Source organism: Amblyomma maculatum, chromosome 3 (assembly GCF_055883805.1).
Source record: "Amblyomma maculatum isolate TAMU_Amacu chromosome 3, ASM5588380v1, whole genome shotgun sequence".
NCBI lineage: Eukaryota > Metazoa > Arthropoda > Arachnida > Ixodida > Ixodidae > Amblyomma > Amblyomma maculatum.
In genome coordinates, this window is record NC_139346.1 from 140981762 (window position 1) to 141008415 (window position 26654).

A 26654-nucleotide genomic window follows, 5' to 3' on the forward strand; every position below is an offset into this window, starting at 1 on the left:
AGCTGACGGTCGTGTCTTCGCAGATGGCGGCGCCGGAACAGCGGATAGGGGAGCATTATCCAAGCTTATACGCTAGCCATTTTTAATAAGCGACACGGCAGAATCGTTCCAGTCGTGGACGGTACAGCGTACCAAATGTCTCTATCTAAATGTTTACTCCAAATTTGGCCTCCTTGAGTACAGTGGATAAGCGGAAGTTGACTGGGGCGCCTAAACTTTGATTTAACACTGTACCGTTTATTCCCTTGTACATACATAGCCGTCAACGTGCACCAAGGCCTTGCGCATGTCGTTCGTGTGAGGATGGGCAGTCTGTACAATCCAAAGAAACAAGGCCGAATACTTTAGAAATAAAGAAAAGATAGATGAGTTTGGTTGTTACCATCCATATTAGGAGTTTACGTAATTATATATATATATATATATATATATATATAGTGCCTATCAGAAGGCAGATTGGTTTTCTGAACTCGGTTTGCTTAATAGCCAAAGAAGCAATTCCATTTCAACTTATAAAAGACTGTTTAAGATGTTGCTCCACACTCGCATCTCCAGCTGTGAAACGGACGACCGAATGTACACAGAGCTTTCCTGCGCGCCGCCAACCTGGTGCCTTTGCATCTGCCTGCAAGAAATAAGCAACGACTATGAACTGTCTTGGAGAAACGAATCGAATGGAATGCTTGAGGTTGCACGTTGCGCATCTTTCCTCTCGTAGGTAATTCTGTGCGTGGTAGCCTTCTATCTGATAGTAGCACTTTCACCCATTATTATCCAGCCACATCTGGAAAACCAAGCGTCAGCTGTTAGTAAATAACAGCGATTCGTGCTGCCTGATATAAATATGAAAATAACCTTTCGTCTCCTTCATTCCACACATGAATCACCGGTTGATAATAGTTTGATGAAGATGTCACATATGTCCCTTTTAGAAAAGCATCCAGTATCATTCAGTATGTATTTTACAGATCAACTTCCATATGTTTACCGAATAAGCAATGTCGATTGCATTACCCATACAGCTAACAGCGGCATCTTCCATCTAAGCACATTTGTTACAGTTTACAAATGGGCGAGTGGATGAAAGTTTTTGCTGACTTCGGATGCTTAAACAGGATTGCAAGCGTAGGTTTGATCAAATAATTTTGGTTTTGATTAGTAAAGTCGGACATACACTGGGAAAATAGTAGTCATATATAAAAGTTGAAAAAATGGTATACCAGAATGGAAGTAATGCTGAAGCCCAAACCGCTGCAACATCAGCCGTCATACTATATCCAGCGGTTCACCTTGCGTCATCCATGCCTTCCTTTGTACGCGCTCCCAGGAGTCTTCGCGTGGCAGTCGATCAAACGACAAAACTCTTTATGAGGCTCTTTCTATATTTTTTTCTTGGAAAAGGTCACACAACATCTCTGAGGTGAGAAGAATCACAGCTTTTCTAGTTGACATAAATGTCCACGTTACCGCAGACAAGCGACATACACACAGGCACAGATCACATGCGTACAATGAACACACTCCGTACGAGCCGTCTAGATTACCCAACTACCGTGTTCACTAACTTCCACCCTACATCAAATAAGCGCAGAAGGGCTGAATAAGGAAAACGATGGCTGGACGAAAAATAATCACGTCGGTTTTACCGGAGGCAGACATTGAGAAATATATTGTAGTGAACAGAAAACAGTTTTCGTGCGGCAAATTTTATGAGGACCAAGCGCATGTGACGGCGTGCGACTACATTCCGCGCTTACGCAATCACAAGACGCCTCTTCCACACAACAGGAAATAACATACTGATACCGAATTACTGCTAATATATCACAATAATCAGGCAGAATTTCCTGCTGAAAGCGTGATGCTGGCCACAAAACTGACCATTTTGCAATTATGCGCTCACACTATCGCGCACAGTAAGACCAACTCTCAGCGTGCAATTGGTGGCGGAATGTGACACATATGTGTTGGGTAACACGCACTACGTATGCGAAGGGAGCTCGTAGTTTAACCGTTCCACGCGGCCATAGAAAAAGCGCAAAGCGTTCTGCTTCAGATTAAACATTTGTTCTACTCCGTGCACTCGCTTCTTACTTAGCTGCCTCCTTGCGCACGAGGGGCAGAACGTGTAAACACTTCGGTACGCCACGCTGTTTCGTGATCGCGTTTTGTTGAATTTCTTTGGGAAGTCCTAAATACCTGTTCTGCATTTATCGAGTTCTAGGTGCTTCCTACCAGGGCATTCCGCCAATATACCGGCCCCAGTCGTCATGAAGAATTTCTTTGGGAAGTCTTAAATACCTGCTCTGCATTTATCGAGTTCTAGGTGCTTCCTACCAGGGCATTCCGCCAATATACCGGCCCCAGTCGTCATGAAGAATTTCTTTGGGAAGTCTTAAATACCTGTTCTGCATTTATCGAGTTCTAGGTGCTTCCTACCAGGGCATTCCGCCAATATACCGGCCCCAGTCGTCATGAAGAATTTCTTTGGGAAGTCTTAAATACCTGTTCTGCATTTATCGAGTTCTAGGTGCTTCCTACCAGGGCATTCCGCCAATATACCGGCCCCAGTCGTCATGAAGAATTTCTTTGAGAAGTCTTAAATACCTGTTCTGCATTTATCGAGTTCTAGGTGCTTCCTACCAGGGCATTCCACCAATATACCGGCCCCAGTCGTCATGAAGTAAGCGCGACTTCTATACATGCAGTCTTTCTCGTGAGTTTACTTCTTTTCCTTCAATTACTTGCCGCCAATAATTAGATGACAGTGTACCGCTCCCAGGAAGCCGTCACCGCAAGTCAAGCACGCCCACTGGTATACCTTCTTGCCTCACCTCCTAAACAAATGAGGAGAGCTACGGCAATGGGCTTTAGAGAGAAGCGTACCTCTATATAATGCACAACCTCATCGTCTCTTTCCCCAGACGGCCAACACGTCGGTGGCGCTAGCGCTTCTTGAATAGACAAGATGCTCTTTGTGTTGCTGACACAATCATACGGAAAGCATGTTATGTGAAGCCTACGGTTCTGCATCGTCCCGGGGCATTTGTATCAAAAGAGATAGCCTCAGATTACTACAAAACTGATTGAATGTTGCCTAGTTGGCTTCTGCCCTGCCTAATTGTATTGGAACTGGTACAGAAATCTAGATCGCTCGTTAACGTCACCAGAAACTATATTGCCTGGGAGGTTGTTTGGAAGCTGACAGACAATCCTCCGCATTCTGTGGTTCTTGCAAACGAAGCTTTCGGGACAACCTCAGAGGTTCAAGACCTACCATGTCAACCTAAAATTCATTGAATACGACGCATGTTTTCTACAAAAGCAAGCTAGGGTTCGGAAGTTTGGTTCGCTCATCAAAAGCTAATTCTTTAAATGTTTAGAAAGAGAATTCTAGATCGAATGCGCAACTATTACCGACCACATCGCCACGTTGCTATAACAGCCTGCATGAGAGCATGCCGGCATCAGTTCTCTTCGCATAAGCTTTTACGGTAGAACATTTACTCATTCCCCATCTCCCCAATCTCAATAGCGTATAGTGGTGCCTCATGCAGTACCCCAAAATGGGAATATTTTGATTTTTAAAATTGAGATGTTGGTTCTCGAAATTTCACGAGCCGAAAAATGTCTGAATTTTGCCACATTGATGTGCTTGCCAGCTGTCACAAAAAAAAAAAAAAAACTGGCTTGAAATAAGGAATTTCAGGCCTAATCTGCAAAATTTGCGAAGAATATGGCAGGGAGATTAATAACCATAGAACATAACTTGGTTAAGCGGTGGTCGCTGAGTCAACGCTATACCATAAAGATATTTATATTAAACGTAGTAGTGCAGGTGAATGTAATTTTCCGGCAATTATAGCACGGTACGAGATGTCCACGCACCGCTGCATATTCTCTCCGCAGTTCTAATAGTAAACACTTAATGGATCAACATATTTCATAAACGAAGCTGAACCGTGAGCCTTAACTTGCATCTGTATGAATCATTTGAGCATACATTTTCTTATTGCAAGAGTCAGCGCTTTAAAATTTCTGAAAAAAAAAAGTGAAAATTCTCCCAGTGGAACGTCACCTCTATCCAGCGTTCACTCCGCACGATCGTAGAACACTTCACCAGAAGGACGCGATGGTGTCAACGACAGTGTTACGCACAAAGCTAGCTACACATAGCAACAGCTTACCACGCACACACAAAACGTCGGACACAACAAACACACTCTTGGGACGAAAATATCGACAGGATGCAGGCAGGTACTTGCCCGGTGTAATTGAGCTGACTGTGCTAGAAAAGTGCGTTATTGCTGACACGAAACCTTCACCGCATGAAAGTCGTAATAATTTTGCACACAACAAATCACAACATCTTCTGGACAAGTTCTAGAGTCGTTGTCCTTGCTGGAGACGCCCTTCAAAGTACACACTGACGCGCCACCAGATGGCCTGCTGCATGTTGCACTTCAGTCACAGAGGCACGGCAGCAGGGGGTAGCTGAACACAGTCTTCAAAGTGGAGGTGTGCAAGAAAGTGCGACGTCGAAACCGTCAATCGAACATCCAGTTCTCTTTCATTCTAGCGAGGCAACAAAAGGGGAGGGGAAACGGGAATCTTGTGCGTCTATTTTCACGATGACTTCACTGTACACCACGATGTCTGTACACCTAAGGGAGTCTATTTACACGAAATGATTTCTTTGCCTCGTATTTATCGTGCAACCATCTCTCCCTGTCTTCATTCCTGATGCACAAGGGAGAGAGTGAGGAAGGCAGTAAGCAGGTCCTACGCCATAAAAAGCATCATTCTAGGTGGTAGGTGTGTAGTTGCAGGCGTGCAAGTTTGGGTATAGCAAGGTTTGAGAAGTAGGCACGGATTTGCATAGCTTTATACCACCCCGTGGTGAAAACAAAATTATGCTCTTTGTAGGCATGTTGCTGAAGATCCATGGCTTTAGCAAGCCTGCGCTAAAGGCAGAATACAATTCGCTGCAGCAAAGTTGTAATCTTTAGAATTTTTTGCTTGCCGTTGTTCTCACATAAAAGTAAACGACACGCCTCCAGTACAAAGCACAGCTGTGTGAATGAAGAAGCTTTGGGAAAACAGAAGCAGCGAAAAGAGTTCTGCGCTGCAAAATATTGTCACGTGGTAATGCGGCAAATGTTTACCAGGGCCAATGTTCAGAGAAAGGGAAATGTAAGAGAAATAAGTTAGAAAGACTACCTGTCTCTATCGTTCTCTTCACAGCGCAGGTTTGTTCAGTAACTCTCGCTGGAAACCCTCTTCAGTAGTATTACACTGTGGACTGGCTAGTGGAGAACATCTTCGGGATCTTAAGGAAGCCGGCGCTTTTAAGGCTAGGTTGTTTTTGGGCTCTACGGCACATCATATTCCGGGCAAAAACACTTGCTTCTAACTCTTCCTTGCCACCCACGCAAGGTACCGACATTGCCCACTGAAGAGAGAGATACCACGAAAAAATAAAAGGCTCGCTGCATTCAAATATACGCCGGCAAAGTGTGCCGCAGACTAAGACAGATACCCGCATGACGCGAAGCTCGTATTTCGTTCCTCATTGTGAATGTCCCGAAGTCCTGTTGTCCATCACTTCCACCACGATTGTTCAGGGGCTCACAGTAGCGTGCCGTTAGGTCCAGTTTCTATAAGAGCGTTTGCTAACGTAGTAAGTCCACTTAACACATGTGGAAGGATGCTTCCAAGCCGATCGCTGCTGACGAAGGAGCACTTCCATTCGAGGATGAAGTAGCGACAACGCCGTGATGAGGAAGCTGCGGACGGGTGAGCCGCCGCCTTAGCTTGGCCATATTCTCCAGGATGAGCTGGTTCTTCGGGTCAAGTGAAAGGGCAGCTTGATAGTGGCGGAACGCGCCAGAGTAATCACCCTGCGTTAGGGAAGAAAAAAAAACGCAAACAATGCCTTCAAAAAAGCCTAAAGCACTAAATTGCACATCGATTTCATTTGGTTCTTCACATTGTGCAGCTAAGCTCAGAGACTCCAACATTATCTCTGCGTTCTATATCAGATGTTAACCATTTTCATATGGAGTTCTCGCTAAATCTTATGGCGAAAGCCTTTATAGGCTCATGAGTGTGGACAGGATTTGTGCGCCCGCGGAGGGTAGCACGCCGTCGATGTCGGGAAATTAATTGATTGATGGGTAAAAGGACGGTTGTATGCGGTAGATTATGAAAACACGTGCTGTGTGCAAAATATAATTGACGTGGCTGTGTGCAAAATATAATTGACGTGGATTAATTAGATAATTAAGTATGGCCAAAAACTTAGACGTCAAAATAGTTAAACACGTCGATATAACGTGCAGATGTCAAAGCAGGACATGCGTCCAAATTGTGGAAATGGCGTCAGAATTGTGGAAAACCGTGGGAACTTACGGAAGATAAAAAAAAAACCAAAAGGGAAACGTAGAGAGTAAAGAATAAAAAAAAAGAGCAAAGCGAGCAAAAAAAAAAGAAGAAGCAAATGAGTGATAACAAGGCTAATCAGTGCAGAGTTGCAGGAAGGCTTGCGCCGCTTTACTGCACTTGAGAGAGGTATCTAAGCGCCTGTAAGAAATTTATATAGCTTGACTCATTTTGATGTCGATATATTAACTATATTTTACCATGTGGCCCTGGCTGCGCACAAAACAACCAGCTATGTTCTCCATATATATTTTGTTGCTGATCTAAAAAATATTTTCTAGGAAAGAAACTGCTTCGTAGGCCCGTTTGTCTTGAACCGTAACAGTTGTAATCGAATTATTGTTTCTATTTTACAGTGCTTGGAAGTGTGTCGTAGACCTAGCAGGTATTGATCGTCGTATTGCCGCAGGTTTAATGGCAGCTATAATAAACTCGAATCTCGTCGTACTGCAGTGCATACAAATTCATCTGCCGTAGGCACGGTCTGCAACTTTTCCAGAAAACAGTGCAGCCTTTTTTTTTTCTTTTCTTTTGCTGTAGCTACAGTACTGAGACAGAAATTCAGCCAGGCAAACAAAGCATTCCGCGATGCTGCTTTGATATTGGCCAACTTAGTGGATAAGTGCACTGCAGAGCACGCTTGCGTTTCAAGCATTTTGGCTCTCTGGAAAGCTGCAGCCGCACCCTAACCGCTAACCACCATAACCACTAAGTGCCACTGAAAAGTAAACGAGCACTATTCGATCCGGCCGTGTTTTGTTGGCAATGAACGTAAAAGGCTCCAGTGCCGTGTGTTGTGGTGTGTCAGCGCACGTTAGCGATCCGCGTTGCGCTAAAAGCGTTACTTTATCGAAGGGAAGTTTCGTGAACGCTTTATGGCTCATTTTGCTTATGTTCTTAGGAAACAGTATTTTCCAGCATCTCGAGATGTATGAAAAAAGAAGCTAATAAAGAAGCTCAAAGAATAATAGTGCTTTTAAAGACCACTGTCATAAAAGCAAAGGAATCGGACCCTTAAGTTCATACTCAAATACTCCGGCTTTGATGCTAATTGTACTGATTGAACAAAATTCCCGTAAAGAAAAGTGTTAGGCAAGGAGATACGATCTCCCCAGTACTATTCGCAGCTTTCTTAGAGGAAGTATTCAGAGACTTGGAATGGGAGCAGTTAGGGATTAGGGTTGACGGAGAATACCTCAGTAACCAGCGATTCGCTGATGACATTAGCTTGCTACGTAACTGTGGGAATGAAATGCAAATAAGGATTGATGAACTAGACAGGAAAAGTAGAAAGGTAGGCTTGAAAATTAATATGCAGAACAGTAAGGTAATGTTAACAGCCTAGGGAAGGAACAGGAGTTTAAAATAGGTAGCGAAGCACTGGAAATAGCAGGCGAATATGTCTACTCGGGAAAAGTAGTAACCGCAGATCCGGACCATGAAAGGGAAATAGCTAGGATAATATTGCAATGGAGCGCATTTGGCAAATACTGGCAGATTATGACTAAACGCTCGCCGGTACCGCTGAAGAGGAAATTGTACAACAGTTGCATCTTACCTGTACTGACCTATGGAACTGAAACGTGGAGGCTAAGAAAGTGGGTTCTACTCAGGTTGAGGACAACGTACAGGTCTATGGAACGTAAAATGGTAGGGGTAACATTAAGAGATAGGAAACGTGCAGAGTGGGTCAGAGAAATAACTGAAGTTACTGAGATTCTAGTGGAAATCAAGAAAAAGAAATGGGCATGGGCAGGACCTGTAGAGCGAATAGAGGATAACAGATTGTCGTTTGGGCTAACAAACTGGATTCCAAGGAAAAGAAAGCGTAGGAGGGGCGGCAGAAAGGTGGGCAGATGAGATTAAGAAGTTCACAGGGATCAAGTGGGTGCAGCTAGCACAGAACCGGGTAAATTCGAGGAATAGGGGAGAGAGAGGCCTTCGCCCTTGAGTGGGTATAGTCAGACTGCTGCTGTTGCTGCTGCTGTTGATGATGATGATGATGATGTTGTACTAACCTCCAAGTGTCTGATGACAGCGAGGTTCAAATGGGCATGGGCGAGATCTGGGTTCAGCCTTATCGCCATGAGGTAACTCTGAAAACAAAAAAAAAAGAAGAAAGGAATGGGTGCAGCCCAGTATTTTCCTGCATATTAGGCAATGTGTGCTAAACTCGTGATCGGCAGCAACTTACAATCTTGTCGAAGTTGGGACACAAATAGTCTTCTAAATTTGCATTATTACGCAAATTCAAAACGCTCTCTAAATGCCAGTACGCAGGAGCCTTAAGCAAACGTTTTTCATATACAGAGTGTTTCACATATCTTGAACCAAGGATATAAAAAAGCGGAGCATTGCTGGTAGCTGAAACTAATAATATGTTGTTTGCCATCAATTATTGCTCCTCTGTATATTTCTATTTTCATGTATTAGTAATTAAGCAAGATGAAGTATGCAAAATCGTATAAGGCCAAGTACAATTCATCAACGGGGTTTAACCTCCGACCAAGATTTTCTACTAACCTACCTCTACATAATTGTTTTTCCAGCAATTAAATAAAACTCGCGAAATATGAAAAAGTACCACGTGACGGCGGTCTTGCGCTGCTCTATTGTAGGACTGCCAAATACGTTTTCAATCAACGAAGCGCGTGCACTCGCCGCTTCGAAATGAGCGGCCGACGCCCCTACGAGTATTGCCTAATTGCCTAAAAACTGCGGCAGCACGTTCTGCCTTAGGATGGAAAGCTCGACCGACGATCAGCGATGAGCGGCGGACAGGCCACCGATAGCCAACACGGACAAAGCTTTATCGATCTATCACACTGAAAAAAACAAACAAAAAAAAAAGAATAAATTGCACGGTAGGCTCGCTTTTCTTGTGTCATGGCGCAGCCTGTCAATGCGGGCGGCAGCCGATCACTTCAGTGCGACCAGAGCACACGTTTCGTACATCCAAACTTAGTTGGGTACGCTGCAATGTTATGGTGCACGAGCGCATTCACCTGATATTTTTTCATACTACGCCGGCTTCCTTCAAATGCCAGAAAACACCGCTTCGTTGGAGCTAAATTCGTTGAAAAAACTGGATAGGCTGTTCCTGAATCCACTCCGCAACGTGGTGGAACCCACTTGGTCCTAAACTGAACAATAAAAAAATACCAAAAATCTGTTTAGTTACTACATTAATTGAGCGAAATCTAAAAACACTCTGAGGGACGCTACGTGGCGGCTAACAATATGCAGTTGGTTTAACAGAAATTCGCTGCACCTTTTTTTTAAATAGTTAGTTCCAGTTCGAGCCTTTCCTGCACTTCATTTGCTCTATGAGATAAACGATGCAGCTAAATAACAAAGAGCGACACTCGAAAGTAAAAGGGCGTTACATTTTCTCCGACTAGCTCAGCAAAATGACCTGTTAAAGAAGGGACTTATGTGTCCCTGGCTCGTTACAAGAAAGCAGTGCATGTAATGTGATTATTTCTCGGTAATGAACACCTGAGAAGCTTAGTCTCTCTATATCTTTAGATACTGAGTTAAGGATGGAGTGGATCCGGTTCGAAATAGCGTACCACAAAATAAGGCGTCAATTAAGCACCAGTAATAGAGATTAATTTCAACTAGTGTATTTTCTGCAATAGTGTTCTATAAGGCGCTCTACTCGGCCGGAAATCGACTAGGTGGTAACAGGTATACCAGCGAATTTTCGTTCCGAGCGAAAATGACCCTACTTAGTAGGCTGAAGGAATGGGATTGAAATTGACTTCACCATTTTATACAGGCTGAAAACGTAAAAAAATAATATGAAATTACGCCTGTTACCTGCTTTCCTTAAAGAGCCGAAGGAATGAATCACCAAGGTTCCCGAGCTGCGTACTGTACCTGTGCAGATGAGTTGAGGTCATCCATGTCCTTGAGAATATCGCCGTGGTCCGCGTGTATTCTGGCACATGAACGGTCGTCCACAGTGCACAGCGCGAGAGCTTTCAGGATGTAGTCCAAGGCCTGCGTTGAATGGCCGGTGAGCAATCTTTTTAGAACAGTATTGGCACGCGCCTAGGGTGTCCACTTTGACTCCTCTTGTTGCGTAGTTACTTTAAAAACACGAGGAAGTTAGAAAGCACGTCTCTTTGTGAAATGCAGTAATACAGAAGGAATCCCGCTACACTGCGTGTTCAAAGCAGCAACTGCACGAACTATTGACGTCGCTTGCGGTTTCTAATCACATAGTTGAAGCTAATGGAGTCCACCAGTATTCGGTGGAATAGCACCTTCTGTGTTGGTTCTTCAGTACGCATGCGCCAAACCGAAACGCGATCTGAGCTTTCGGGTCTTATGAACTCATAAACAAACAGTGGGTACAGATGACTCTCTTGGAGCAGGATGGTCTCTACTGAGTGTAGGAGGCATATCTAATAAAGCCTAAGGGCCATCAAGCACTCCACATCATCATTTGTGGTAGACTGTGTTGTAGGCGGTTCACGTAGAGCTGTTGGATGATGTCCACTTATTTGAAAGGCACCTAAAAATATCGATTTCGGCGCGGTTGAAGTGTTCTGTCTTTTTTTCTTTTCTCGATCCAATATGGTCGTCTAATTTTGAAAAGAATAAGGATTGCGTATTTGTGAAGCATGAATTGTGACATCACAATAAATAGCTGCATATAGGCCGCACGCGGCGCTGCTGCAGTAGCAACCAACTAGCCCGCACTTCTACCGCAGTTACAAAACACTTCGGTTCCAGCAATACTTTTTTCAGTCACGCAAGCTCATTCTGCGTAGCTCTTATGTACGCTTCTTCTTAGAGAAAAAATATTTCTGCAATTCAGTGCAATTTGTAGAGCTAAACAGCATCAACGTTTCTGCAACTGTTAATCAGGGCCGGCATCTTTTGCTTATGCTTTCTTCACTGAGCACTTAAGATAAACACAACATGGGTGTTATTATTTCTCTGCCGATAAGGCGAAAAACGAATATGAACGAGGAAATTAACGGGAATGTCACGAGCGTTGGAGCTAATTGCTTTTATTGTTCTGGTTGCAGTCAACCATTCTTTCCAACATTACAGTTTGTCGCGATTTCTACAGCTTTACAGGCTTGCAGTGCAAACAAAGTTTAATGTTTTTTTTTTTCTGCGCATACATACCTCCGCAGTGCGGTTAGTGAGGTTGTATAACAACGCCGCCGTATGCAGCGCCTCTCTGTGACTGGTGTTCGCGCTCACTGCTTCCAGAAGCAAGTCTTCAGCAGCACGGAAACTTCGAAGTCTCATTAGCAGTTGCGCCTGCGTCGAAATGAAGAAGAAGCGTTCGAAGTAGGGTTCGAAAAACAGAAACAATATTGAGAGTGTAGTAACTAACAGCAATGGTAAAAGAGTTTAGCCTCAGCAGCATCAAAATTCTGAAGGGTGGAGGTGGCAAGTCAACTGATGTAATATTGCCATTAAGACACCAGTGCACCTTCAGTCTTCAGTGGACTCTGGTTGACACCACTTCTAAGTTTTTCTCTCGTGCCATAGCATTCTAAGATACCGAGTGTAGGTTGCGTCTCTAATTTCTGATACATCCTCACGGGTTCCGCAGTTCTCTTATCAAAAAATAATCAACGTGACGCAGCGTTACGATGATTTGCCGGTTGGATGGGCCTTATGTGCAAACATTAATGACACTTTTGAAGCAATGAGGGTCTTCTAGTTCTTCGCTGTATTGCGTGGACAGGCGTGCTGGTTGCGCTGTTATGGGCGCTAGTAGGCTTTTATAGTTCGTTTTAACGCCTTTTGCGGAATATGTTTATTCGCTTGTCATGTTTCCACCCCCACCGTAAAACGTGCAGTCGCTGACGGCTAATAAAACTTCGACCACCTTCACTACATAGCAGCACAAGACAAAAAGCGAGCCAAGATAATTATACAAGTCTCTTTTTATGGTCTGCCCGCAAGAGATACAAGTGTGCAATATAGCGCTCAAATCTTCTACATGCGACAGGCCTCGGTAAGATATTGAAGAGTCTCTTCTTGCTAATTAATTCTAAGCAGCTATGCAGAAATCGCCGCGCTAATTAATTTGCCCCTCTGAAACCATCACGTGAAACCATCACTGTACCGATGGCGAACTAAAAACTCACTTCAAGAACTCTTTGAAATAAGTTGCGCCTAACATAATAGACAGAGTTATTTTTATTATTCCATAGAGTGATGAAGAAAAATCCGCAGACAAAGCTTTAGGCTGAACCAAGTTGAATTATGAGGGAGCTTTCTTGCAAGGTCGAAAAAAATTGGGGATACACTTAAGTTGCGCAGTAAAGGGCACGACGGGGTAGCGGTTCACAGACACGGACGTTGTCGTCTCTGTTTATAAGTTTTGTTTATCATTAATTTTATATTTTTCTTATAGCCCACTGGGCGATGACGCCACCGGTAAGCTGGGGCACCGCTTCTCGAAATTTAACGCGTCCTAGAAGCGTTTAGCGGAACGGGCTGTTTGCGATCGATGCAACGCCGGCAGACTTCGCCGTTAAAGGTATGACGCGACGGCGTTTCACTTACGAATGTTGATTCTTTCTTCACTTTTTCGTGTTATTCTTTATTTTTATATAAACAGCTCCTTAGCATTAGCAGCCATTGGCTCTCCATTCTGATCATTTTGATACCGTTTTACCCTCCTTTTTCCAAAGTTAAATTTTCATTTAAATTGAATATTTGATCAAAAGTCTCTAAATTTTCCTAATTAGTATCATCAAACATTGATTTCTCGTTCTGAACATTTCCACACCTTTGATTCCCCTACTGTGTTAACTGCGGAGTGTGTGGGTGTATTGCAGTCGTACACGAGGTGTGATCGAATACGGCGATGCTTGCTGCGCAGAGCGAGGTAAAACACGCGGAGCAAAAGTGCGCGGCGCCATGCGTTGAACGCATAAGGTAATAGATGCAGGCATGGCGAACCTCCGCGCCCGCTAGACATCTGTTTACCACATTCAGACCTACGAAGACTGGACAGCACCAATACCGACGTCAAACGCAAGCTTAGTGCCCTGCTATAGACTTCATGTTGTAATCTGGCGCCCTCAACCTCACCTAACCCACCGCCTTCCCCTCTAAGGCCTGAAGTCATCCTGATGAATAAAGAATGAATGAATGAATGAGACGTAACACGAAACTTGCAAGGGAACGCAGTACCTCAATAAACTAAACGCTACAGATGTACTGTGCATGTATAGTGCGGCAGTCTTGGAGTAACACGGATTACTTGAGTTTTTTTCAGGGCTCTTTTTTTTCTTCTTTTCTTCTCTCTCCTTATGCTTCATAGTTAGATTGGTATAACGGATGTCCGATGTTTTAATTTGTTCCCGTTCATATTGAACAACACATGAAATATATGACAAGCTAGTCGTGCTCATCGCTTGCGCAGCACGACTGCGGTAGTAAGGTTGGTAAAAGGTAATCATTTAGGAACTCTGAACAAAGTACCCTATTAATTAAACGACCCTTTCATTTCGCCGATTGCTACATGCCCTGACCTAAATGCACTATTCACAGGTAGCTTAAAAGTGTGTCGCCCATAAGGTCAATTTTACTGCTGCTTCAAGCTCAATGTTTTGGCACTCAACGCTCAACGATTCTCTCGCGATGAGCACTAGCTGCATTGCTGGCCCCCATCGGCACCAATGTACTCACTGCAGAATGTGCTGCCTCATCGAACGCTGGAGAGGTATGGCTAGACCCCCCACTGTTCCCCCCTCCAAAAACAAAAACCAGAATAAAACGCGTGTATTCAGTAGTGAGGTGCTGAAGACTTGGCGCAATGACACTTGCACTGGCACTGGAATTCAGTATGCATCATTTCATTTAGCTAACCGCCTGCTGGACTGCCTTATCTGCACCGCGTAAGGCCACTCGCTGCTGCTGCGTCGTCACTGGTGTCAACAAAGTCCCAAGAAAGTCCAAAAGTTCCAAGGAGGTTTTGGCGCTGAGAGCTCTTTTGAAAAGGCATGCACACATGGCAGATGTGATATCCTGCTCAGCTGCTTCCGATTCTTCGTTTTCTTCTTTGAGCAGGTTTTTGCTAGGCTAGCCTTTTGTGGCGTAGACCGCCAATACATGGTAACGTCTCCTCATGTGGCGCCAACCACTAACCAGTGACAGGCTGTGCGTCCGCGCGATCGTTGCGGCAGCCTGGTAGGGAGCGAGTCTGTGGGGTTTAGACTTTTCTCAAGGTGGTAGCCTTTTGAAAAGATAGTAAACACGACGACAAATTTTGTTGCATTGAGCGTGTTTCGCAGCAGACCACAGTCACCAGAAAACGTTTTCCCAACATTTTCTACCTGACTAATTTTCTTCTTTTGTTCTGAAATAACGCTTTCTGTGCCTGCTAAATACCCAACGCCATCTGCTGCATCAGAGAGAGAGAGAGAGAGAGAGAGAGAGGGAGAGAGAGAGAGTGAGAGCGCTAGGAGGAAGTTAACTCAAGTGTTATTCAGGTACCTGCAGTTTTGGGCTCGTTATGACAACTAGCAAACTGTTTAGACCGGAATGCAACGCAGAAGAGAAAACACATATGCGCAGTGCTGTGTATTTGTGTACTGTGCCTTGTAAGGTGCTGCAAGCAGCACGCGTTGCTTTGCACGGTGGTCTATATATTTCATTTTTAACATGGGAGCGTTAAAGGTCCCGTTCACGTAAAATCCGGCGTTGGCACCGGGAGCGCGTTGGCGTTGTGAGCGCAAAATCATGAGCGTGGCGCTGGCAGGCCGTAGTTAGCAGCTGACATGGCCGCACAAAGAGTGGACGTAAGTTTGCCTGACGTTACGTTTGGCAGGCGCTGCCGACTCGGGCCTCTTTTGTGTTTCCTCGTTTTCATTCCTATTGCTCAGCCTTCAGAGGCAGTGGATGTAATATCCATATTGCAGTATCCAAATTACAAAATTCTCTTACGCAGTCAACAACAGAAGATCACAGGACAGAGACAGAATTAAGGTTTCAGCCCAAGCCCAAATGCGCAGCTACCGAAATGAATAACTCTATATATCGAAATATATATCGAAATAGGAACTTAAGATTATCGTGGTGAGTCGCCCTATGCACTGCCCATGCAGTGATATTTTAATTACATTTTTTTAACCATCATTATCCTCCAAGAGATGCGAAAATGAATTACGCTCACCTGATGTACCTTGCAGTCTAGGTCGTCAGGAAAGAGCTGTTGGGCTTCTTCGTAAAGCGTCCGCGCCTCGTCGAGGCGACCGGCATTAATGAAGAACACGGCGAGGTTATCCATCACCTGCGGGTCTGGTTCCACGGCCAGAGCCCTGGGGAAAAGGCCGACGGATGGTTTCAATCTCGAAGCACTCTCAAGGGGCGTGCCGTACTGCTAAAGAAAAAAAATTGCACCGCGCGCGGAGAGAGAGTGACATACTAATTATTTTTCGGTAGTAAAGCCACGGATTTTGGGTACCTTGAAAAGCACAACCCTTATTCCGTTCTATAAATGTAAGTTAAATTTTGAATTTTCTTCCTCTTCCTACAGACACAATGTGCGCCTGTAGAGGCCAGCATGAAGGAATTCGCAGTGCTGCTTTGCATGTTATGGATCCTCGAAGCATCGTCGACTCTCCCTGCTTAAAGCAGCTAGCTCGGCCTGCGTATATGATGGTCACGCAAAATGTAATTCTGTCACCTCAGGTTCAGACATGATGAAAGTTGGAATTTTAGATGTATGGACACCGAGCCAATGAAAACTTCTTTGCCACGCATTAGCTGGATAACATTACCTTAGAAACCGCTGTAACAGCATTTAAGAAGGATCATGCCTGTTCAGAGCAAGCGTCAGAATCTGACGTCGAATCAGGTGACTAGATCCTGAGAAAGTGTCAGGCACTTTACCTGGAGCCGCAATCACGCCCAGAATGCAGAGCTATTGCTTAAAAAACAGACACATCCTTTTTTTTTCTACTATGCGCATACCTTTTGTATAGGCTCTCCGCCTGCCTGTCCAAGTTCAAGCTGCGCAGGCTTCTTGCAGCGTTCAGCAGCGCCACGGTGTGGTTAGGCTGAAGCTCGAGGGCGCGCTTGTACTGCACCATGGCTTCCTCCATTCGACCTAAGCAAAAGTGGAAGCGGCGTGCGTGGCAATATTTTGCGGTAAGAAATGAAGTCCAAACTTATTAACAAGACAAGCAGCATTCGCCGGTTTGAAAAGAAGCATATTCGTGTGCGAAAGCTGGGGCTGCAGCCAGCTAGCACGACGCCCTTATTCTTCGTAGACAGTGGAAACACTCGCAAATAAAAGAGAGAAATGCAATCCAGATTTGAAATACACAGTGTGTACTTCAAAACATAGAAATATCTAAACAATGATCTTTACTGTTATTCCTGCTTCCTACTAAAAATAATTAATTAAATGAGCATTGAAAACCTCGTTCGTTTTCTGCAAGAACTTCATCAAAGATGTGCTGATGGTATCGTACTTACAAAATAAAAAAAAATTATGCAATTAATAATGAGATATGATAATGTGAGTATTATGCGTCACGGAGCTGGATGAGCTACTTCCAGATACGCAGGGCTGGCTAAAGGGCCACATTAACCTGTGATAGCTTGCGGAAATATTTTAATGTTTGCTGTCTTCTTTCTCGATTTGTTTTATTTCGGCACACTGTGATGAGGCTTTTGATGTTTACTTTGGCTATTGATCTCTTTATTCCGCCAGTTCTTCTGAAATTATCCGTAAAAACTGATAGGATTAAGCAGAGCTGTCGCAGCTATCGAGGCTTTTATTACAGATAAAACACTCAGCTAGGATAAAGAAAAGCAATAAAAATATTTCGAGGATACATCTTCTTCACCTATGTCAGAACCTGTTCGTCTTGGACGCACAAGATTATTTCTCTTGAAAAAGGGGGGTCGATAATACTGATCAAATATCTGAGAAAGTGGTGCAGAAGCTGATACTAAAGCTTTTAACAGTGCCGCATCCTTACTTTTAATGCACGCCGTTTTGGCCAATAAGACATTTTTCTTTTGCAGTCTTAACATTGCGACCCCGAACCATTAACTTCGCAGTTCAAAGAGTATTGCCGCTGTGGAAGTTTGAATAGAAATATTAGATTTTAACTTGTGGCTATTCATATAATGTGGCAAAAAACGATTGCCTGGTTATGATTCTTATGCGAGTAGCAGAGGTAGAAATTAAGGACGCAGTGATTACGCTAGTACAAACTGTATACACCCGAACGAAGATCTCTAAAATAATGCTCAGACGGGAGCCATTCATGCTTTCACGTTACATCGGCAGTTGTTAAGTGTCCCCCTAATTGTTTTTTGCTTTCCTAGAATTTGTGCTTCAAAAACTGAGAGGTACTCCTTTGTGGTCTGTGCAGTTTGGTTTTATAGCAAGGTGGATATTTTTCTACGTTATAGAGCCTAACGTCCCATCGGTTATTTACCAAAACTAACGAACTAATATTTATTTTTGATTTTAGGAGCAATATTTTATTGCAAAATCGAAGGTACTCAAAATGACTGTGAAAACCTTTCTTAAATTCCCACAACTGCAAATGCGGCTGTTAATACAGAACATTGTAAATACGCGTACAAAAACTGGCTTATTTGGGTTTCAGGAATTGCACAATTACAAATTGGCACCGTTTGCATTTTGTACGCGTCAGCTTCAGACGTCGCGCAGAAGATAAACATGGCTAATGGCGACCAGTTACAGTAACGCCATTTTATCAATTTGCGATGCGCAAAAGCCATATTAACAAACTTTCAAATGTGCATTCCACGTTTGGTATTTCGGGTCACGTTGCCGATTTGAAAAATTGAAAAAGCGAACTCAACTTGGATGTTTGGAACCTTGAATTTCGCAACCGAGTATTGCCCTCTTAAAAAAACAGAATTAATAAATTTGATTACTTAACTTGGCTGAATCAATGCTCTAGACATTAAACACTTTACTGTACAATTCCCGCTTTGCTTTCTAAACACCCTGCGCAGACCACGCAGAGCTATCTTTCATAGCTTTTAAAGTCCAAATCTTTGTAGAGAAAAACAAAATGACAGGTATAACAGTGCGACACACGTGTCTACACATTACCTTCCTAAATTTTTAGGCTTAATTAAGTGGAGCGACCACCTGCTGCCTTTGCATGTCATTTCTGAACTTTGGTTTTCCAAAGTTCAATTAGGGTTTCACGCTCTGCTCGATTACCACGTTTCGTGATTAAGCTAGTTTTCATTTGATATGCTGAAGCGTATATCACATATCCCAGTCGAAAAAAAAACTCCAAAAATTTCTGGAATTAGAACAAAATGTTTGTGCGTTTTTTGACAAGAACCTCTTGTGACAAGAAAATTTCCTGAAGTAATATAATATTTTTTTTTTGCGTTTACAACAGAAACGTACTATACAACCAGGTACTACAGAACGACAGAAATATAAAAGCAATCCCAAAACATTTAGTTTATGACAGAAGTACAGAATATTTTATCATAATTTTGACATGGTTCGGTCGTTTGTTTTTTTCGACTGGGATAGTTCGCAGCTGAACAGTGAGAGTTGAATTCATAACTAGGCGAAAATCTGCACGCTGCAGTGATTCTGAGAATAGTTAATGTTTACAAACAGCATTAAAGATTCCGCTCAAAATGACATGAAAATATTCTGACTCGGTTGAAAGAGGAACATTTTACCCATGTATTCGAAATTTTGGATTTTGGCATTTAGTTAAGAACCACGGTATTCTTCGATTAAAGAAAAAACCAGAGGGGGCAGCAGGTGTCTTGCGAAACATTTTGAAACCAAGCAGTTACATCAGTGCTCGACTTCAGCTTTTCTGCCTTTTCTGTGAAGCGGCAGTAAAACAAGGGCACGTTGTGAGCCATGATGGCAGGGAAGAGGGACTTTGGTGCACCACATAACGTTGGACGGTCATCGCTTCGGCCGAAAGTAGCGCTTTTGAACACCCTCGAGTTTAAGAAACACGCGGCACAAGTAGTCATGACCAGTCGTGACGTCAAGGTCGTATGTGACGGCATTGTGACATCAGTCCCCATTATTAGACATGACCGGAGACTACGTCTGGTGGATTTGACGTCACACTGCTCCTGTGGCTATATCAACGTCCGCGCTATTTCGACACAATTTTGACAATATAGTAGTATACATCACAAAGAGGTTGGACAGCCCCTACTGTAGGTCGGCTGATATGAAACCGGTAAAGAAATTGCAGGGGTGCACTTAAGTCGCCTTAAATGTGGTAATGGAAAAGCATAGCGAGTTCCTTGCCTAGTGCAATTATAAGCTCATGCTTGGCACCAGATATTTAGTTGTAGCGTATACAGCCCGGCACATTAACAGAAAATGTCCAGCTCACCCTGCGTCTGTAGGAAGGTTCCGTAGTTGTTTCTGGCGTCAGCATTCACGTCGTCTGTGCTCAGAGCTAGTCTGTGCAGCTTTTCGGCTTGGGCCACATGTCCCAGCTCTGCGGCGAGTGCAGCCAGCGAGGAGTACGCCTCGCTAAACTCAGGCTCCAGCTCCACTGCACGCTCCAATAGAGTTCGGGCCACTTCCTTCTGGCCCTGTTTGCTGTGGAAGGATACATCAAAACCAGATTAAATTGATGGGTAGCTGAAGTCACCTGCTTTGTGCCGTTTATCCAGGAGCTTGACGCAAAGTTCCGCACCCAATCAGAGCGCTGGTGTGAGTTTTAATTGTGTTTTCGTGTGTTCTTGTGCAACATAGGGAATGAAAATGAATGAAAAATCCAACAGGCCAGTGATCTGCACGTACGTGGTAAACAAGCGCTCATGCGTTAGGCTAAATGACGTAGTTTTTGTCATAAAATTGATTCTTTATATAGTGATGCTCCTATGAGTTTCGCTACGGCAGATTTTAAGATGACAGTTCGTACTAGAAGTATCGCCAGCGAGGCGAAAAACGCTGCTGTAGCTCGCTCGAACACCTAACATCTGGATGTGCACGGCCTTGCAGGGTGCACTGCGGGCATCCAAAGAATGTCGTATAGCTTAGAGAAGTTCTAAAACCGATGCTCTTTGTTTTTCCTGCTTACATCCCTAGTTTGATAGCGCTAGATACTTTGAAGACGTCTCTGGCCGGAATTTAATCGGGTTAAAGTAATTTCCTGTTCCTTTATTTTTCTGGCATCGCTAATCACGCCTCAAGAATTCACGCAAGCTTTCTGAGCCCCGTCAGCCTATGTTTATCGCATTGTTCACCAGTGAGAAAGAGAGAGCTCTTTGATGACACAGATTTTAGCTGGCGGTAATATTCGGTGACATGCTACTCTGCAGAGGGAGGGGGGGGGGTGTAGATCAGGGAGTAAATATGGAAGTAGGGTTAGAGATTTTAAACTAGTCCTTTGTGGACACAGAAGCGCCACAAAACCCCGAAATATAACCTGACGTTCGGATGGTTTTCGTTGAGGCGACTTTTCGGTGTGGCTTTATTGTATACAATTTCGAGCACGAATCTTCGATTGAAAGGGACTAGAACGATGATGATATAAAACCATTCCAAAGCATTCTTGAGCCGCTTTCACAAGGTCATTGGTTGGCCTTTGGTCTGCCATACCTTTTCTTCACAAGACACGCCCACCAAGCAATGAAGTGCCGTGCCGAGCGTGTTCCTGTGTCAAGAGATGAAACCTATCAAAGCGAGTGCTCGCACCCATGTAGACGCCGCATGCATTCTTTTAAAGCCACCAACATCATCTAGAGCGCCGATAAAGAATTGGTAAATATTTGGGAGAGGTCGCTCCGTATCACGCGCGTAATTATTTACCAAGACCCTTTTCTATTGAAACCGATGTGGGCCACGTTGATGAAGCTACTATATTCGACTTGGGCATCGCTATTCGGAACACCAGGTGCTCAGGTGTGCCAGTTGAAGGCATATCATCGCTTGAACGTAATCAGCGTTATACTAAGTTGTATTACGAGGTATTTGTATTATACTAGGTTAGCATTGGTGTATGCGGGGACGGTTGGCCTGTCCGCATGCGATAGTTGCAGCCAAGGTCACTTACATCTGTAATCAAGTACCGCCTACAATGAAATTATGGGACTGAAATTCTTTACATCAGGTGGAGTTGCCCTGGTAATCTTTTACAGCTCCCATAACTGCAGGTTTAGGAAAAAGATAATAACAATTCAGTAAACTCATCGTTATCGCAATTCAGAACAGCTTATCTGAAAGTTCATCAGATGCGAATCTCTTATAATTTAAAATGTATTAGCAACGTCTTTCTCCTCAATTAGATACGCTACTTCTTCACTCACCATTAACAATTCATTTATGCTGACAGTGTCCTTCTGTCCCTTATGATTCGTGGTTTAGGCAGTGTTCCACCAGCTTCAATATTCGGTTACTCTAATTTAAGGCGAAAGCCATCAGTGCAGCGTTGGACCGCATTCGCGAGACAGAAAAAAAAGGCACCGAACATTTCACTAGAAACGTGACATAATGAGTATAACTGGATATAAGGAATTGTCATAATAAGTCAACTAAAAACGGCTATCCTGTCGTGGCTCCCTCGCGGCAGATTTGCGTCAGCTGTTGTCAAGCTACCGAAGTGGCGAGTGGAATAATAGCATACCCGACAGATACTCCTGTAGGCCCTCTCATTTTTGCACACAATGCTAACATGCGCTTAAGCGGATCACTTGCGGATGCTGTGCATGCCACGGCACACTCTTGCTGTAAAGTTGAAATTCACTTTCGACTATTTAAAGAGTAGACAGTCGCAAAAACTTCAAAGAAACGTAAAAGCGCAAATGGCACGTATACCCGTGGCCGCATTGCTTGGCAGTCCAGTGCTAATGCGGCACTCTCAAAGTGGCGGTGTTCAATTTACACCCCCCGCACTGTTCTATATTACTTGTCCGCCCCAAACCGGATCATACATGTGCATTTTAGGACCCGACCAGTCCAACCACTTATGTAGGTTTTCAGTTCATCTAATACTGAGCCGAAATATTCCTCACATCACATCACTGTTTTCATACAAAGTCAATAAGCTCAAAATCTACCTTCCATCTTTAGGTTTATGCTTTAAGGCTATCAAGTTCTGTCTTTGTCATACATTTTGGTATTGGCCAGAAAGCTCTCGTATTGTCACTGCTAGCTTCGTGCGCCGGCTTTGATTTTGTAAAAGCAGTGGAACCTTTCACAGCCACATTTCGCTGCGCCTATTGATACTCCTTTTCTCATATATCATGCAAGCACTAGAAACCTTCCAACGTAGAGTTTACCACTGTAATGCTAACCAACCACAGTTCGCTGCGCTTATTGATACTCCTTTTTTCACAAGTCATGCAAGCACTAGGAACCTGCCAACGTAGAGTTCACCACTAAAATTCCAACCACTACAAGGCTTTCGACAAAAATATCACGTATGATATCATCTGACGACCAACTCGTCAGGTGATATCCGCGCAAAGGACATTGGAAAAACATATAAATAAGCAAATGAATAACTATGAAATCATGTAAACGATTAATGCCCTATACTCGCGCCAAGGCACAGCGTATGGTTACAACGGTATATAGAAAACGATTATATATGCACATACAGTGAAAATCGCAGCGTACTAAGAAAGAATTCGTGGACTGTTTTTAAACGACAATTGTAACAGAGATCTTTACTAAAGGCGCAATGAATGGTCACGTACCGTCTTTGCCAAAAGTAACCAGGCTGCATGTTTTGCTTCTCACTAGTACTATAAAGCCAATAAGGATTCCCACTTTATCACAACTAGTTGAGAAGTGAGAACAGGTGCTCACCTATAAATTTCAGAGATTTAGAGCTTCACAAGTGCTGTGAATTCGGTACCAGATGGCTGAATAGCAGACCCTGCAGCCTGGTTACTTTTGGCAAAGACGGTACATTACGAATTCCAAGCTTTTTCTGACAGCTTCCTCCGGTCCTGGTTAAATTTCTTCTTATCTAAACACCTATGCCTTCATTGTTCGCTAATAAACGAACGGGACATTGTTATTAAAAAGGTGAGCTCGTTCGCCCCTCTCTTTTACATAGTTGTGTAGACCGATTCTTCATCCGATACGTTTTTTGTGTTTCTAAGGCTACGTGAGTCTCTGAACTTCTATATTGAATCTGTTTCATTTAACAAGTATTTTCATTGATAGGATACAATAAATTCGCAATAAATTTTTCATGCTCAGAAAGAAAGGTCGCTGGTGCGTTAACTTTCTTTATTTAGACAATTTAGCACTTCGGAGACATATAAAAGCGGCACCAACATTTGGAATGCCTAACTACGATTCTTGTCCATTGCGCAGTTTAGTAGAACAGTAATTGAATTCAGATGCATGAAAACATTATTCGCATTTGCAGACTGTGCCCACATCATTTAGAGAAAATGATACAGAGCCCTAACAGAAAAAAAAAAAAAATGTCTGAGGTTCATCTCAGTTGAACCTGGTGATTCGGAGCACAAGCTCGATAAAGCATAGTTAGACACTAGTTAGCTCTGGCTCATCTTTTATTGTTCTTGCCTTGGTTAATTTTCATGGGTAAAGCTTGCTTGTGTTTAAGCAAAGGCTGTCTTCTGATCAATGAAGTAGTTCGCCACAGTAAGAACGTCCGAAACTTCCAGGTCACATACAACGGGAACGTGTGGAACGCCAGGTGCAAAGCGAAATTCTGCTGTATCGTTGGCACTTTTACCAGCTTTCTCTTAAAGCGAGCCCCTTTTTCATAGTCACTTTCTGCTGCTAGTCACGATCAGTAGCAAATGCTCGTCCTCGGCGCGAAACACTTGCAAGGTGGTCAGATTCGGCCTGGCGTCTTTGATTCACAGCCCAATGACTATTAAATGAAACCCGAGCAGCGCCTGTGCTTATATCAGACGAACCGCGCGGAGTCACATAGTTTGGTGCACCTGCCGAGTGAGCGAGTGGCGTCGGCTCTCCTCGCCGCAGCCGCGGTAGCGAAGCGCGGCGAGTCACGTGGTCAGGCGCATAGAAACCAGTTGCTCTCAATTGAAGGTCACATGTGCGGCGCGACATCACCTTCGGCTTTGCATGCGAAAAGTGGCGCTGCTGTTCCAAAAGCTTTTGTGCAATCTCAGAAAGGAAGTTAGAAAAATTTAATAGCGATCTTTTATGCGGCCTTCGCAAACTGCCAAGGCAATAACTGTTTTCTGATCAATAATAGCGGGTCCCGTCTGAAAGAGTTAAAAAAGAGAAAGTTCTTGCTTGCCTGTAAATGTTGGCTAGGTTGAAGTGAGCCCCTGGGTGGTTCGGATTGATGCTCAGGGCCAACCGGAAGTGACGCTCGGCTTCCTCCGTCGAAGCGAGGACTGTGCCCAGGTTGTTGTGTGCGCTGGCATGCTCAGGATATAGTCTGCGGGGCAAAACATGATGAATTCTTTGAATTGCAGGGGTACGGAGCTATAACTGGGATTATTTATGTTGTTTTCCAAGGATCACTACATGTCATTTCAAGGTATAACGCGAGGAAGGATATGGCTATAAGGTATGAAGCAGAACTGCGCCATGTTTTATGAGGGCAACGACAACAACAATTGAACAAGGGCTGAGGGGGAATCTCAATTCGGAAGCTAAGCCAACGTTTCGACAAGCGGACTTCGTCTAAACCCAGACGAAGACAAGTCCCCTTGTCAAGACGTTGGCTCGGCTTGCAAACTGAGGCTCCATCTCAATCCCTTTTCAGTTCTCATTCTTACGTGTAATGCAAACTTATAAAGACAACGGAAACAGAGGAGACAAGTCATAGGGCTCGAGAAACATTCACCTGGCCCGATATGGGGCTGGCAAAATGACGACTTCCAATGCCTTTCTATTGATTACCACTAATTTGTTCCTCAATGAAATGAAAACAGAATGCGGACGATGTGGACAGCAAATGTTATGATGCATAAAAGGCTTTACGCATTAATACGTTTGAAACGTTACTGTTAAATGCCAAATCGAAGGAATCTGCAATTTCTGGTTCTCGTCATGGCTGATGCCTGATGGAATAAAATATTGAACTCAGAATGGCTGCCTTACAAACAAGCATCAGTAATATGTTTGTACCCAGATGCTCCTTCAATTATTTGTCCCATTAACCTGCTTCGTTCCTTTTTTTGCACATCTTGAGGACTTAGACCGCTGCTCTCTGAGGCACTCCTTTTTTCCTTAAACGTTAGCTCACAGACGGTGTGCGAGTGACGCAAACTATATTCAGTGTCTTCTCGGATCTTAGGCTCGCTATGCGATGACGGTGCGAGCAGACCACTTTTATTTTTATTTCTTCCTTTGTTGTTGAGCCTAGTTTCTTACTGAAAGACGCAGCGCGTATGCTACTGCACCACGATGCAGATTCCCTATGAACTCCATGACTGCAAATTTAGAATTCTTTACGAGTAGCATTCGTAGATGCTGTGGCCGCTAGTAAGATAAGATAATATGCTAAAAACGTTATTAACGATGCGTACATAGTTTCATCGCTAGAGTGGAAGAGACTGTGCGTATTGACGAACGGATGCATGCAATCTTGGAACCTACTTGATGGCCGCCATGTAGTGCTTGATAGCCAGCTCTGTATTGCCGAGGTCCTTTTGCAGATTGGCGTAGTTGTAGTGCATCTTCGCGTTTCCGGGTAGATCTCGGATGCCTGATCTGCGAATGAGAACAATAATAAAAAGTGTGACACAAAATGCGTACATGGGATGGGACTAATATACCGACGTATACATGTAGGTCTATAATATATATATATATATATATATATATATATATATATATATATATATATATATATATCACACAAAAAAAAATTAAATTTTTTGTCAGATGGCACCAATTTCTGTTTTTTTTTTTCACAATTTCTAACATCCTGCACCTACAAAAAGTATCATCATCAGTCGGACAATACCCGCTGCAGGGTGACAGCCGCTCCGATATTCCTCCAATAAACCCGGTCCTGTGCTAGCTGCATCCACTTGACCCCTGCGAACTTCTTAACCCCATTCGCCCACCTAGCGTTACAATGTAACTCTACGCCCACCTACCTTTATGTGCGCCCTGGCTTTTATTTATGTCCTTCTCTGCACACAGGCACACAAAGAATAACTGAAAGCTGCACTATATATATATATATATATATATATATATATATATATATATATATATATATATATATATATACAATGAATCAACAAGAGTTTAAAAA

General features: G+C 43.6%; 1 protein-coding gene across 1 annotated transcript; it reads right to left on the reverse strand.

The window, feature by feature from the left end:
* Positions 1-5034: 5034 nt before the first annotated feature.
* LOC146196211 (protein O-mannosyl-transferase TMTC1-like) lies at positions 5035-26095 on the reverse strand. Its single transcript, XM_084596349.1, has 9 exons — positions 25988-26095; positions 24678-24821; positions 19812-20023; positions 16402-16537; positions 15602-15746; positions 11587-11724; positions 10324-10446; positions 8460-8537; positions 5035-5900 (listed from the first exon to the last, which is right to left on the reverse strand). The coding sequence occupies exons 1-9, from the start codon at positions 26065-26067 to the stop codon at positions 5691-5693; spliced, it is 1266 nt and encodes a 421-aa protein (XP_084452475.1). The 5' UTR covers positions 26068-26095; the 3' UTR covers positions 5035-5690.
* Between the last annotated feature and the right edge of the window lie 559 nt (positions 26096-26654).

Excerpts from the sequence above, each read along its gene's own strand:
- LOC146196211 (XM_084596349.1), bottom strand. The coding sequence starts at position 26,067 with ATGCACTACAACTACGCCAATCTGCAAAAGGACCTCGGCAATACAGAG. Across the intron at positions 24,822-25,987 it reads CACTACATGGCGGCCATCAA|ACTATATCCTGAGCATGCCA; the intron begins GTAGGTTCCAAG and ends TTTGCCCCGCAG. Across the intron at positions 20,024-24,677 it reads AACCTAGCCAACATTTACAG|CAAACAGGGCCAGAAGGAAG; the intron begins GCAAGCAAGAAC and ends ATCCTTCCACAG.